At 37.5% G+C, this 14,952-nt stretch overlaps 2 protein-coding genes across 2 annotated transcripts; both read left to right on the top strand.

The window, feature by feature from the left end:
- Positions 759–4,679, top strand: LOC109233467 (outer envelope pore protein 16-3, chloroplastic/mitochondrial). The gene is made up of 3 exons (XM_019399351.1): positions 759–861; positions 3,094–3,441; positions 4,223–4,679. Exons 2-3 carry the CDS (start codon positions 3,108–3,110, stop codon positions 4,366–4,368), a joined length of 480 nt encoding a protein of 159 aa, XP_019254896.1. The 5' UTR covers positions 759–861; positions 3,094–3,107; the 3' UTR covers positions 4,369–4,679.
- On the top strand, positions 7,030–10,502 carry LOC109233468 (FT-interacting protein 1-like). Its single transcript, XM_019399352.1, has 2 exons — positions 7,030–7,284; positions 7,653–10,502. Exon 2 carries the CDS (start codon positions 7,856–7,858, stop codon positions 10,175–10,177), a length of 2,322 nt encoding a protein of 773 aa, XP_019254897.1. The 5' UTR covers positions 7,030–7,284; positions 7,653–7,855; the 3' UTR covers positions 10,178–10,502.

Consider the following 14,952-nt stretch of genomic DNA (forward strand, 5'->3'; position numbering starts at 1 on the left):
AGAATTGTCTTAGGTATTGATGTATCAAATACAACTCAGATACAATTATGATACCTTTGTCATACAATCGTAATACAATTCCGAAACTCCATCTTCCTCGACTTTCATTATGAAATTCAACCTAAAATTAAACCAACTTTAATGTAGAGTGAAGCTTACCCACAACTTCATTGTAGAGCAAAATCTTCGAATTTCTTCTGTATTGTATAAATAAGAAAGAGATTTTGGACGATTAAAGAGAGAAATCATATATCAACAGCTTTGGAAGAAGAAAGAATCTGCAATTTTGGGGGGATAACAGTGAAGAGGAGTGAGTAAGCGAGATTTTTGGGTTAGAAAGATTATGGGTATCAATGGATTTCTTACTGAGGGTAAGTACAAAGAGAGGTGATGATTTTGGGGTTCAGTGGATTTCTTACGGTGATGATTTTAGGTAAGTACAAAGAGAGTTGATGATTTTGGGTAAGTACAAAGACAAATATAGTTTTCCTTGGAAAAATGAAGAGTATCTTAAATGTAGGGGATTATGTGTAACTGATACCCAATTTTTAAGGTATATTTCATTTCCTCCTTTTTATGATTTTGTATAAAACTAGTAAATATTGGTATATAAAGTATTAATAAAGAACCTAAATAAAAATAGTAAATAGGTTTCTATTATAGTATAGCCAGGTAAAAATCTTGTTATTGGGCCGGAGCTTGTTATTGGGCCAGGTAAAAATCCCTATCGAAAAGCTTGTTATTGGGCCGGAGCCTGAAACATTGATCTGTTGGACCATTATATTACCAATTTGCACGAGCATCTTCTTCGCTCCCTTCTCTCTCACATCGCTTAACAGATCAGTGCCATTTTCAGCTTTGGTGAGTTCTCTGAGCTCCCTCTCTCTATCATTGTTTAGATAAATGCACATGAATAATTTCTATTCAATTCTATTTTTTCTCTCTTTTTATTAGAGAAATGCAGAAATGTAATCGGATTCTAGGGTTTATAGAAGTGGTAGACTTTTATTGGTTTAATGGAATATGAGCTTCATTTTGTTATGTGATTTTGTATAGGTCCGTGTAATTGATCGCAGTTTTCCAGTTCATTTGAATTTGCGATTGTTTTCCTTTTACTTTCGGCCTTGTTTGAGGAGCTGAATTTTTATGGGTATAGAATCTAGCATTTGGGTGATACTAACTTGTTAAGATTAAGGTTTAGTGCTGCTATATTAGATCCGTTGTTTCCTCCTAGACAACGGGTTAGAGCCTGGGAATGAAAATTCTTGTTTAGGAGCGCTTTCTCCTCAAATGGGCCCAACGCAATGCTAATCTGGATTAGTCGGACCAGTGGGATCCATATATCGGACGATTATACCAAAAAAAGTCCGTTGTTTGCCAATAGCCCTTTTATTCTGGTCAGGAACTTGTATATCAGTGTAGGCATAACTTATAACTGTGAGGTTTATAGAACCTTTAGCTTTAGAGTACACCCCTAATTTTCCTTGAAAGACATTATTTAGTATTGGAATAAAATGAACCCAAATAAAGTGTAATGAGTACAAAGGATGGTCCCCAGGGCTTAGTTTAAGTGGAAAATGTTGAGGGACTTGTGACCTAGGTCACAGGTTCGAGCCCTGCGCCATGCGAATGGAAGCCTGGTATTTAAGTGGAGAAGGGTAGAGGGGTAGGTTCATTATCCTGAGTTTCAAAGGCTGCGGTGGTCCTATCTCAATTAGTTCGGGATTGATATAGCATCTAACCGTGTGCTCCATTTGGAAGGGCCTAGAGTCTTGCCTATTTTTCTATGTGGTGATTTAGATAACATACAACCCTTATTTGTCTTTAAAGTTTCCTATGTAACACACAGCCTATCCTTTAGTTGAGACGACGTATTTTAGAAGAAATAATGTCTTAACTTCATTTTCGCTGTTTAGATAAATATTTTTAAAATGGAATCTGAACTAGCTAGGTGCTTCAACAGATTAGTCTCTGTTGTATCTGAAACGTGTTACAATTTGAGGATAAAAGAAGCATTGCCTTTGCTTGAGCATGTACTTATAAGTGGTTTTCATTTTCTTTTGTTTATCTCTAACCTTCATACGTTTCTACATCACGCTTGGTTAGTGGCATATTTCTTAACTTGGTGACCAATTGATAGCTTGTCTTAGGAAAATCAAATCTGCAGTTGAGTTTCAAGCACAAGATGTAAAAATATGAGGGAGGGTCAATCGTTCTAGCGTTACTTAGACCTTTGATGCTTTTCTGAATGTGATGTTCACATTGCTTTTGACAAATTTCTAATGCTTCTTTCATCACATTTTTGTTGAACCTACTTGAGTTGCTTAGAGATTATTAACTTTGAATTGTGTGTTGCATTGGAGTTTTCTTGAGATATGATAAATAGTTGAAATGAATGCAAGCAGGTTGGTTATGACAAATATGTTTGATCAGTTATTTAAATAAAACGATGTAACTGCCCCAACTATTATTAAGTAGTACTATCTTGTATCTATTCGAATTGTTCAGAGGGAGAGCTTTGTAACTCAAGTAACAGGTTAGAAAATTGAGGTAGAATAAAATGGGCGGAGGGAGTGTTATAGACCTACGTGAGCAGACTCAATCTTATGAATTTCTGTGTGATGGCTTATCAGCTCCTAATCACTCTATTAAGGCTAGATGTCTCTTGTATCTATTTAGGGCTTAACATGTCCCCTGTTGACTCTCCCGACAGTTTTTTGCACTTTATTAGCTCCCTGGTCCTAGATTAGCCAATCATATGTTGGAGCTAATTAATGTTTTTTGTAACCTATTTTGTACTTTCTTGCATCTTCTTGATGCCACTCAATGAAGTTTTTTACTTCATTTAAAAAAGAAAAGTAATTTCCATATATGGGTATGCATATAGGGTCTTGATAGAACTAAATATATGCGAGCTTTTAGATTTCTCATCATTTGCTTCTTGTGGACTAAGATGTTTTGTTGCTTCACACATTTTGTTCGTGATGCATTATTTCTCACCTTTTCTTACCTTTGGTATCTGGTTATTAGTTCAAGCCTAACTTGTTTTAATTATGTTTTAAATCTTTTAACATTTCTGGTGTTTTGGTAAAGGATCGAGTAAAATCATGGATGATGCTGCAGAGCTAAGGTATTATGAAGATGAGGATACACCAGGGATGAAAACATTTAAAGGTGCAACAACAGGTCTAGTTGCTGGTACTCTTTGGGGTACCATTATTGCCACTTGGCATGATGTACCCCGTGTTGAGAGAAGTGTTGCTCTTCCTGGTTTGATTCGGACATTGAAAATGATGGGAAACCACGGGGCTACCTTTGCTGCTATTGGTGGAGTCTATATAGGGGTAGAACAGCTGGTGCAGAACTATAGGATGAAAAGGGATTTTGTTAATGGAGCAGTTGGTGGATTCGTTGCTGGTGCTTCTGTGCTGGGTTACAAAGGTAATCACCTCCCCCTCCACCCAAGAACACCATTTGAACTGAGATGAGTGTTTGTGGAGTGATTTCTTAATAAAAGAAAAATGTTTGTGGAATGAATACAAGTCTGTTGTTGCACTCGCTTTAAATTTAATTATATGTAAGGGAAAAATTAGAATCGGCGAAGGAATAAGGAGAGGAAGCTATTATGACATGTTGCAGATTGGTTTGTTCTTAGTGCATATCCCGTGCTAGTGCCAATTTCCAGTGATGACCATTCAACTGGCATTGTGACTGGTGCAGCCAGAAAAATCTTATCAGTTCCACGCCCTGGCGTTCTTGGTTTGTAGTGAAGGCTGTTGCTTAATTCCTTTATCCTCTCTATTTAGATGCCTATTAAGATTTTTAATTCCAAGAACATAAAAAATTCTCCATAGATCTGATTGGCAGAGAATATGTAGGTGCTTGTCTGCATAAAGATGTCTTAAACATGACCACAACCATTTTTTCAATGGCATTTCATTTAGTTTCTAAAAGAAATCAGTCACAGAATAATTAAGTTGCTCTTGCTAACCGAGAGCACTACACACATTTGAGAACAGATCAATAGAAATCCCTATGCAGAATGAACTTTTCATGAACTCAAAGTTTAGAATTTAGTGAGTGCATAATCTCATGAGTTGCAAAAGGCAATTTGAGCAGACTACGTACATTATTCATCGACGGTTTCTACACCCTTGCCTCTGGAAACATACTGGGATACCAAGGGAATTTTTTTTGGCTGATTTGACTGCTACCTTTGTAGGAAGGAGTATTTCAACAGCTATCTCTGCTGGAGCAGCACTTGCAGTCACCTCTGGGGTAATTGATGGATTAGGTGCGACAACGAGAACTGACAATGGCAAGGAGTACTATCCTTACACTACGAAGAAAAGAGCTGCTGTTGAATGACTATAGTTGGACAGAATTAGCGCGACTCAGCGGAAGTTCACTATGAATGATGTGACCGCACCCTCTTGTTTTGTGCTATCCTACTTTTTTCCTTTAACCTAAAAGTATGATGCAAATAAGAATGCTATGTACTCTACTTCAATCATGGCAGGTGATTTTTCATTGAGTTTGAATACCTGACCAGATATTTTCATGGGTTATCTGTCATTCCAAATTATGACACTCTTTCGCTTCTCTATTTCTGATTATGAATTGTGATGATTTGCTATAAACAATTGTTGTTTGCAAAGGTGAAGTCTGACCTTTACTTTATAAAGCCAGCGTTGGTTTTGTGTTGCTGTATACTAGGCAAATAGTAGGTTGAACCAATGCTTGGATTTGCCTGCAAGTAAACCTTGTAGCTGAAGTAACCCTTTATGGCATCGATTGAATGCTTTTTTGGTAGCTGTAAACCATTGCTGGAGGAACTTTTGAGTTATGGCTTCAAGAAATCAATGTGGATTTTTTCCGTAGAAAGAGACATTTGACATCTTCGCGACGGGGCCAGGAAGAGCTTTTGGGCTTCACCTGTTAGCAGACATACCGCTAGTTCCAATGGAGGATCAAACCCGTTTGTAGGTTTGATAAAATTGAGTGTTTGGAAGTCAAACTTTAGGGGTGTGTGTGTGCAGAAAAACAAGTACTATAGATGAAGTTAATATACATTTGAAAATTTGCTTTGTCAAACGCAGAATCGTTTTAGTTCTGGATCTGTTGTTGCCCCTATCTTTTTGCTAACCTAACTACTTAGCTAGCGTTTGGCCATAGATCCCAATTTATTTTGAAAAATCTGATTTGGGTGAAGTTTGGTTTGAAGATGAAAATGTATTTGGACATACGTTTTCAAAACATATTTTCCAACTTTATTTTGGAAAAACATGTATATAATTCCCAAGTTTTGGGATTTTGGCCCAAATTCAGCTCAATAGCTGATTTTGGGATTTGAAATTTACGATTTGGGATTTGGCCAAAATATGGGCAAAATTTATGGCCAAACACGAGTTTTGAAAATAAATCTCAAATTTATTTTGGCAAAACTCATGGCCAAACGGGGCCTTAGACACTCATTGGAACATCATACCTTGATCTCCGAATTTCACTGACCATAATCATCATTCATTTAGTCCTTTATATTTGTGCATCGTCCAAGATACATTCAACGTAGGGACAAAGGTTGAAACTTTAGTACTTTACTTTCTTTTTCTTTTTCTTCCTGGTAATGTCACAAACTCATCAGCTCCATGGTTCCTCTTTGTCTTATTATTTAGGCCAAATACACATACAATCCATCTAACTTGGCACCATTTTTTATTTTGGCGATCTATCTTTATCTTGTTCCATTTTGACCTTCGAACTCTACTTTATATGTTTCATTTTGGCCCTCCAACTCTATTTCTTATGTTCCACTTTAACAAAAAAGCTGAAACCAGTGCAAAAAATATAGCGCGTGTGTATACACAAATTTGAGGTGTAATAAATATCCAATTAAATGTTGCCACCTGGTTTTTTCAACCATGTCAAACGGGTCAATACTAAAATACCTGAACCCGATTATATTTTTTGTGGGTTTATTTCATCTAAACGGGCCAGGTATAAAATCGGCAGATGAAAGCTTTGGAACTTAGAGAATGAAGATGGGGCAACAGTGGATGAAAAAATAAGGTCGTGTTCAGGTATTTTAGTATTGACTCGTTTGACGTGGATGAAAAAACCAGGTGGCAACATTTAATTGGATATTTATTATACATCAGATTTGTGTATACACACGCGCTATATTTTTTGCACTGGTTTCCACTTTTGTGTTAAAGTGGAACATAAAAAATAGAGTTAGAGGGCCAAAATAGAACATATAAAATAGAGTTTGAGGGCCAAAATGAAACAAGTTAGAAATAGAGTGCCAAAATGAAAAATGTGCCAAGTTGAATGGACGTATATGTATTTGACCTATTATTTATTTATTTATTATCCTTTCAAAATCATCACTTAGAGAATAGGCAGTTCCGCAACATTGAGGGAAAAATGTCTTATGTTTGTTAATGTGTTCTCCAAACTCCCAAGGATTAACTTTTCCCTCAAAATATATGTCCAATTTAGACATGATTGGGCAGAAACTCTCAAATTCAGTAGAAAATCATAACTAGTCTTGCAAAATTGAAAATTTACGTTAGTACATTTTTAGTAGCATAATGTTTTTCTTTTAAAAAATATAAGGATGAAAGGATATTTTATGTTTACTAATTTTACAAATTATTCAAATGAGTGAAAAACAGAAGACAACACAACAATTAGCTTGGATTAAGTGGGGGGTACTTATACAAATTTTGTGATACAAATTAAATATATAAAAATGTAGCTATTTAATTAGAATCTATACATCTCCTATAGATTAGCTTGGCACGTGTGAAGTCCCGACATACTCCTCGCACGCGCGACCCGGTTCCTCTGGTCAAGCAACACAAGACAAATAGTACCTTAATAAAGTGAACATAACGCAAAAGTAAAAAAAGCAAAAAGCCACAAACAGAAACACAAATATTCACTTACACACACACACACACAGAGAAAATCTGCATCGACGGTGCTTTCGGTGTAATCTCAGCAGATTCAACCCCCCCCCCCACCACTACGCCCCCCCCCCTTTAGAATCAAACAAAGAAAACAGAGCATTACCACCCTACTTTGTTTTTTTTTTCTCTCTCAAAATATACATTGTTTTGTTCTTTCTTTCTTGTGTTGTTTCTTCACTTTTTATAGCTAGACCTCACTGTACTATTCTACTTCCCTTTGTTACAAGAAAAGCTCTATAAACCCTTTTTCTTTTTGCCCCCCGTAAGGCTCCAGTACTCTTCACAAACTTAATCAGTAAAAACCCTCAAGGTATGTTCATTTCTGTGTTTTTCTGTTTCTTATAGATGTGCATTTTGTTAAAAAATTGTTGTTTTTTTGTTGCTACATTTTGGGTTTTGCTGAATCTTGGATGGTGTTTTCTTGAAACTTGATGTTTGTATATCTGTAATGTGGTTAGATTTTCTTGCATTCTGCGTTTTTTTTGTTTTTTAATATTTGCCTTTTGCTTTTGTTTGCTTTTCCTTTTTTGTGGTTGAGAGAGGAGAGGAGTGTTTCTTTTTTTTTGTAGAGTTTGTTCTAGCATTATTAAAGATTGACTTTTTTTGTTGCTCCAGCATTTTTAGCTTAGTTTTGTATGGTAAAAGAACTGACTTTTTCTTATTTTTTATGTTGTGAAGGCTTGAAGCATTCAGATCTGACGCTTTGAATCGTTTTGGCATTCTAGAGGTTCCTTTTTATCTTTTTGGCTACATTTGCTTAACACTCTGTTTTGATTGAATGTGTTGGAGCATTAAAGTAATTCTGAGTAATTTTCACATTCTGGTGGTGGATATAGGGGACCTGTTTTAGTGTTAATTGTGGGAACAAGTTATATAAAAAAATGCAGAGACCCCCACAAGAAGATTTCTCACTCAAGGAGACCAAACCCCACCTTGGTGGAGGGAAGGTCAGTGGTGATAAGCTCACTAGCACATATGATCTTGTTGAGCAAATGCAATATCTTTATGTCCGAGTAGTGAAAGCTAGGGATTTACCTGGGAAGGATGTTACGGGTAGTCTTGATCCTTATGTTGAGGTTAAGCTGGGGAACTATAAGGGTACGACTCGTCATTTTGAGAAGAAGTCGAATCCTGAGTGGAGTCAGGTGTTTGCTTTCTCAAAGGATAGGATTCAGGCTTCTGTACTTGAAGTGACTGTGAAAGATAAGGATGTTGTTAAGGATGACTTTGTGGGTCGTGTTCTGTTTGATTTGAACGATATACCTAAAAGGGTTCCCCCGGATAGTCCTCTCGCTCCGCAGTGGTATAGGTTGGAGGAGAGGAATGGTAGTAAAGTCAAAGGAGAGTTGATGTTGGCTGTTTGGATGGGAAATCAAGCTGATGAAGCCTTTCCTGAAGCTTGGCATTCAGATGCTGCTGCTGTTAGTGGCGCTGATGGTCTTGCAAATATAAGGTCTAAGGTGTACCTCTCACCAAAATTGTGGTACCTTAGAGTTAATGTGATTGAGGCTCAAGACTTGATTCCGAGTGACAAAAGCAGGTTTCCAGAAGTTTTTGTCAAGGCCATCCTTGGGAATCAAGCGTTGAGGACCAGAGTTTCCATGAGCAAGACCATTAATCCCATGTGGAACGAGGATCTGATGTTTGTAGCAGCTGAACCGTTTGAGGAGCCATTGATTTTGAGTGTGGAAGATAGGGTTGCACCAAACAAAGATGAGGTCATCGGAAGATGTGCTATTCCTTTGCAGTATGTGGATAGGAGGTTGGACCATAAACCTGTGAACACTAGGTGGTTTAATCTTGAGAAGCATATTATTGTCGAGGGAGAAAAGAAGGAAATCAAGTTTGCTAGCCGGATTCACTTGAGAGTATGTTTGGAAGGAGGCTACCATGTTCTGGATGAGTCCACCCATTACAGTAGTGATCTTAGGCCAACTGCAAAACAGCTGTGGAAATCTAGCATCGGTGTCCTTGAAGTAGGTGTTCTGAGCGCTCAGGGCCTATCACCAATGAAAACAAAGGATGGACGAGCAACGACAGATGCCTATTGTGTGGCCAAATATGGGCAGAAGTGGGTGCGGACAAGGACAATTATCGATAGCTTTGCTCCCAAGTGGAACGAGCAATACACCTGGGAAGTGTTTGATCCTTGCACTGTTATAACTATTGGTGTATTTGATAATTGTCATCTGCAAGGAGGAGATAAATCAGGAGGGGCAAGGGACTCAAGGATTGGAAAGGTCAGGATCCGTCTTTCGACTCTTGAAACTGATCGTGTCTACACACATTCATATCCACTGCTGGTCTTGCATCCTACTGGGGTGAAGAAGATGGGTGAAATACACTTGGCTGTGAGATTCACTTGCTCATCGTTGGTGAATATGATGCATATGTACTCTCAGCCGTTGTTACCCAAAATGCACTATCTGCATCCATTAACTGTTAGTCAGCTGGACAACTTGAGGCACCAAGCCACTCAGATTGTCTCGTTGAGGCTGAGTCGCGCTGAGCCACCTTTGAGGAAAGAGATAGTAGAGTATATGTTGGATGTTGGTTCTCATATGTGGAGCATGAGGAGAAGCAAGGCTAACTTTTTCAGGATTATGGGTGTTTTAGGTGTGGTAATTTCTGTTGGAAAATGGTTTGATCAGATATGTAATTGGAAAAACCCCATTACGACTGTCCTGATCCATATCTTGTTCTTGATACTGATACTATATCCGGAGCTTATTCTGCCTACCATTTTCCTCTATCTCTTCCTAATTGGTATTTGGTACTACAGATGGAGGCCAAGGCATCCTCCTCACATGGACACTCGCCTTTCTTGTGCTGATGCTGCTCATCCCGATGAGTTGGATGAGGAATTTGATACTTTCCCTACTTCACGTCCTCCTGATATTATTAGGATGAGGTATGACCGCATAAGAAGTATTGCAGGGAGGATTCAGACTGTCGTTGGCGACTTGGCTACTCAAGGGGAGAGGCTGCAGTCTTTGCTGAGTTGGAGGGACCCTAGAGCGACAGCGCTGTTTGTGATTTTCTGCTTGGTTGCTGCCATTGTGCTCTATGTTATGCCATTCCAAGCTGTGGCACTCTTGACCGGATTTTATGTATTAAGACATCCTAGGTTCCGCTACAAACTTCCATCTGTGCCACTTAATTTCTTCAGAAGGTTACCTGCTAGAACAGACTGCATGCTCTGAGCTGTGCCTTTGGCAGCTATCATCTCTATCCTACCTTATGTGGTTTTCCCTCTTGAATCGACGAAAATGATATAGAAATTTGTGAGGCTGTCCTTTTCCTTTTCCTCTTCACCTAGTGGTGAATATTATGTCCTTGTTTTTGGACGAAGATCTTCATGAGAAACTTGTGAGTTTGCTTTCCATTTGTTCTAAGTTTGTCAAAAGTTGGCTGTCTGATGCAAATTTATATCTGTAATCATGTAGCCTGTAAGTTCTTTTGTAGTATTAAACAAGCTCTCTAAGTACTCCTTAGTCAAATGGAATTTATTTGTTTTTTGTTCTTTCATTGACATGGTCATGTTTGTATATTGCTATCCAAATGGAATATGATCAGTTTTTAAAAAAATTGAATTTTTTTTCGAGTTCCTAAAAACTGAGTGATTTATTTTTTCTTTCGCTCACAAAACTTCAATTTTTTTTCCCAAATAAATTGCATGTCCAAATAAACTTCAATTTCTAAAAATTATTTTCAACACAACTTCAAAAATTCTTTTTTCAAGTTTCAGTTAAATCTATATCCAAACGCTAGCTTAATGGGTGAGGGACAATTATGATCAATAAGTATAATGATAAGGATAATTATACTAAAAAACTAAAATATAGGGTAAGTATAACTTATTTTCCGTAGTAGATGGGCAAATATTGCATTTTTCCCTATTGAGAATTGTTTAATTGTACTTGTATAATGCAACTTGAAAATATATTTGTTGGTGGCTTTTGTCAACTTATGAAGACAAAATCTGTTCTTTTTACAAAGGAAACTCAGTCTCAGTGCACTTTGTTCTTTAAAGCTGTATAAGTAACAGTAACAATGGGCTTTCCTTGTTTTGGAGACGAAGGGCCTAAATGGACACTAATATCTGGGCCTGTTAACCCTTATTACTGGCTGATTTAAGGAAATGTCACTTTTTTAGGTCGTTGTTTAGATATTTTTTTTATTATTTTTAAAAGTTCTACAAATATTTGCTCATATTGATTATTAATTTTGTTCCTAAAATATTAGACTGTCGTCTAACATTTGCAATAACTTTCTAAATTTTAGATCGCGGACAACTCAAGGGAAGGCTCGGAACTGTCGACTGCACCGCTGGTCGACTAGTTTTACCGCAAATATGCCTTTTTGAATTTAGGGGTAATGATATAGAAAGAGCGCAACCACTCATTATAAGCGTTGCTATAGTATTTGTTTTGGCACGAGTGGAGTATGATGTTGAGCATGATTATGCAATAATTAAAAAGAAACCATGTTGACATGTATTTGCACATTAAGGAAGCGATAAATACAGCAGCTTCATAGTTTAAAGCAATAAAGGAAAGAAAACAAGGAAGACATGTCAGTTTTGCTTCTAAAGAAGAAATTAAATGCTGAAAGGAATTAAACAGATAATTGCACATAGAGAGAGGTACAAATTCACAAGAATAATCTGCAATGGTAAAAGCCTAAAAAAAATCCCCAGCAAAGTCGCCATGCTGTCGTGCCCCCTTTTTCCCTCTTTGCATCGGAAAATCGGGTTTATGACATTTTGGGCATAGGACAACTCATTTCTTTTGGGAAAGAGGTTTTGCAATTTTGAAGAGTCGCCACCTAACGATTTTAAGGTGCGTTAGGGCACCTATAGGGTTCAACTACAACTACGTTTTTTGATAACTAGAGATAGGGTAAGGGCTTGAAATTATCCCAAGGGGAAGGTGTTAGACACCCCTCAGGATCCACTAGTGTGGTTCCCGGCCAGATAGTTCTTTGTGAATTTGTGCAATTAGCAAGTAAACAGATAAGGCTCAAATAAGAGGGGATTTTGAATACATAAATAAAACGAAGTTTTGAAAGAGTTATAACTAAACATGCTGACGAATACAAGAAGGGTCCTAGGTTTATTTGTAATATGGATCACATCAATGCAATACCCGATAATCACTCCTCTAAAGAGGGGCTACACGTGGTATTAGCGCATCGGTCATCATATCTATATCTACCCTTCCCACCCCGTTAAGGTATTAAAGCACGGATTGGTCTCGACCTCTATTGCATGCTATTACCCGTCCCATTCCTATCAGTCCCGGAGGAATTTAGGACTACTATTCCTATAAGAGGGAGGACTTCAGGCTGACTCTTAGGTTTAAAGGTAAAAGGCTAAGGCGACATACAAAAACACGTAGGACTGCATTTAAAGGGGAAACATTTGAACAACAAAGAGGCTCAGATATACCTCCTCAAATAGAACACATAAATAGCATGACTTAAAACACATTTAAGGTCAGAATTTAAAATACTGAGACAGGGGAGTTTTAGTTGTTGAAGCAAACCAATTTATTACATAACTCAGATAAGAAGTCTGAATCAGGCCTGCCTGCTGATTGTAGCAATTACTGATTAACAAATGCGGGTTTAGTCTTTATTGTTATTACCTAAGGCTTGCGTAAGTGTTTGGGTGAGATCCTATAAACATGATATCTATTACCGATTTGAAAATGGCAAAGCAAACAATTTGAGATCCTATAGACATGCTTTCTAAACCGTATTAAGAAGAGAGTTGTTTTAAAAAAAAAAAAATTAGTTCAGAACAGTATGAGTCAAACTGATTTTAAACTAGACTGGTTTCAGATCCTATAGGCATGATCTCTACTATTGCTGATTTTTAATTCCTATAGACATGATATCTAGTCGAACGTGAAATGAAGCAGGCAGGATTTACTTGAGATTCCTGTAGGCATGATTTCTATAAAAAAATGATTTTTAACCTTATGAGCATGATGTCTGATTGTAACCCTTTAGATCCTAGGAGCATGGTGTCTAAGTGTGGTAATAAACATGCAGAATTTAGGACAAATCCTATAGGCATGTTATCTAAATGCAGAATTAAACATGTGGGCTAAAAATCCTATAGTAATATTATCTAAATGTTGAATTAATCATACAGAAAACAGATCCTGTAGGCATGTTCTCTACCCTTCTAATAGTTAAACATGCATAATTACCCAGCCCTTTTCACTAACCAACCCCAATGTTTATTACAAATTGTTACAGACCAAGTACTGAATTACATCAGAAAAGTGTGAAAATAAGAAGTTACAACCATAGGAAGCTTGATTCTGACTTCCTCTCTGAGTTTTGGAACAAATCACCTCAAATGCCACTTGTTTCAAAGCCTTTCTCAGACCTGGGTGTGTCAAAGTTCCCTAAGGGTCTCAAGGGACCCCGGGCAGTGCTTACACCCAAGTTTGCATAACCAGATAGAGATGAGTGCAGTGTGGAAGGGCTAGCCCTTATGAGTCCAAGTTCAGAGGGAGCTCATGGGTCCCAAGACAAGGCTCACACATAAGGGGAAGAAGCTAAGTATAAGAGTATAGTGGAAGTGCAAAAACAGTGATTTATTTAAAACTGGGTTGAGAATAGTAAAGGGGAAAAGTAATTGGAAAACAGTAGTAGTAAAACTAACACTACACAGAATCAATATTTTTTTGCACAAGGGGTCAGGGGTTTGGGAATACATTGCAGGGAGCACATGAACCTAGGAAGGGGTCAGGCTTTGGTATGCACAACACTAGATGGTGCTAGCATGCCCATATACTAGCCAGAGAACACAACACATAGAGGGGACGTGAAGCATATGACCCTAAGGAGGGGTCAAGTTTGGGGTCATGCACAGCAATGTCTAATGCTGACATGCCCCCAAACCAACAAAGGAATACAAACACATAGGGGATATGGGGGTTTGGGATTCATAAGTCATAATAAGTGACTGACAGAGTTCATACATAAGAAAACATTAATTCAGAAGAGAAAGGGGCAAATTACAGTATGCTCAGTAATGGAACTTGATTAAACACAAGCAGGAAACAGGCAAGAGTAAAGGAAATAGTAAAGAAATATGTTGTTGTCGATGCTGGAAAATTAATTAGAACATACCAGTAAAGGATCAAATGCAAAAAGAATAGTAAGCAAATTTCCCACAGCCTAGCCTTGGCTTTCAGCCGGCTAGGTCAGGCAGCAACACAAGTAGTAATGGAGAAACAATGAGAGAGTTTTTAGTGAGGTGTGTGTTCTGAACTCAAGTGTTTCGTTCCTTGTTGTTCGTGTCTTTGAAAGAAGAGGGGTTCAGGGTATATATAGATTCTTTAAAACGAGTGAAGTAGAGGTAACAAGTAAAGTTTTGGTACAAATATGGAAACAATCAACAGTCAGAATCAATTATACAAGTGATTCCCTTTAATTAAGGAATCACTTGTCTAACAGGTAGTAACAGATTCAAATAAGGAAAGAGATCAGTTTAGAGACAGACTGATTATTGCCATAAAAGAAGTAGTACAAGCATTAAGTAAGTAATCAAGTCTAAGTACAGAAATATACTTATTTTGGAAAAGATTCAGTAAGGCAAAGTATCATAGTAAAGGGGAAAGAATCAATCAATTTGAACGGGCGAGTGAAATCATGGTTCATAAAAGGGAAACTTTAGAAATCAGTCACAAGATGAAGATCAATCAAGGAAGAACCTTCAGCATATAAATAAAGTGAACAAGGTCATCAGACATGCGAGGCCAAACTTATTGACAAAATCACAACAGGCAATAGTGGCAGAAATAAACTATGGTTCAGTAGTAAAGCAAACGTTCTAAGCAGAGTAATCAAGTAGGTCAAGCCAAATTGAATTAACAGGGAAGAAAACAGAGCATCGGAAACATGCAAAGGTTTCACAGTAGTAGGTGAGGAAACCCTTTTAAAAAGTTAGGGTTTTAAA

This window comes from Nicotiana attenuata, chromosome 10 (assembly GCF_001879085.1).
Source record: "Nicotiana attenuata strain UT chromosome 10, NIATTr2, whole genome shotgun sequence".
Taxonomy (NCBI): Eukaryota; Viridiplantae; Streptophyta; class Magnoliopsida; order Solanales; family Solanaceae; genus Nicotiana; species Nicotiana attenuata.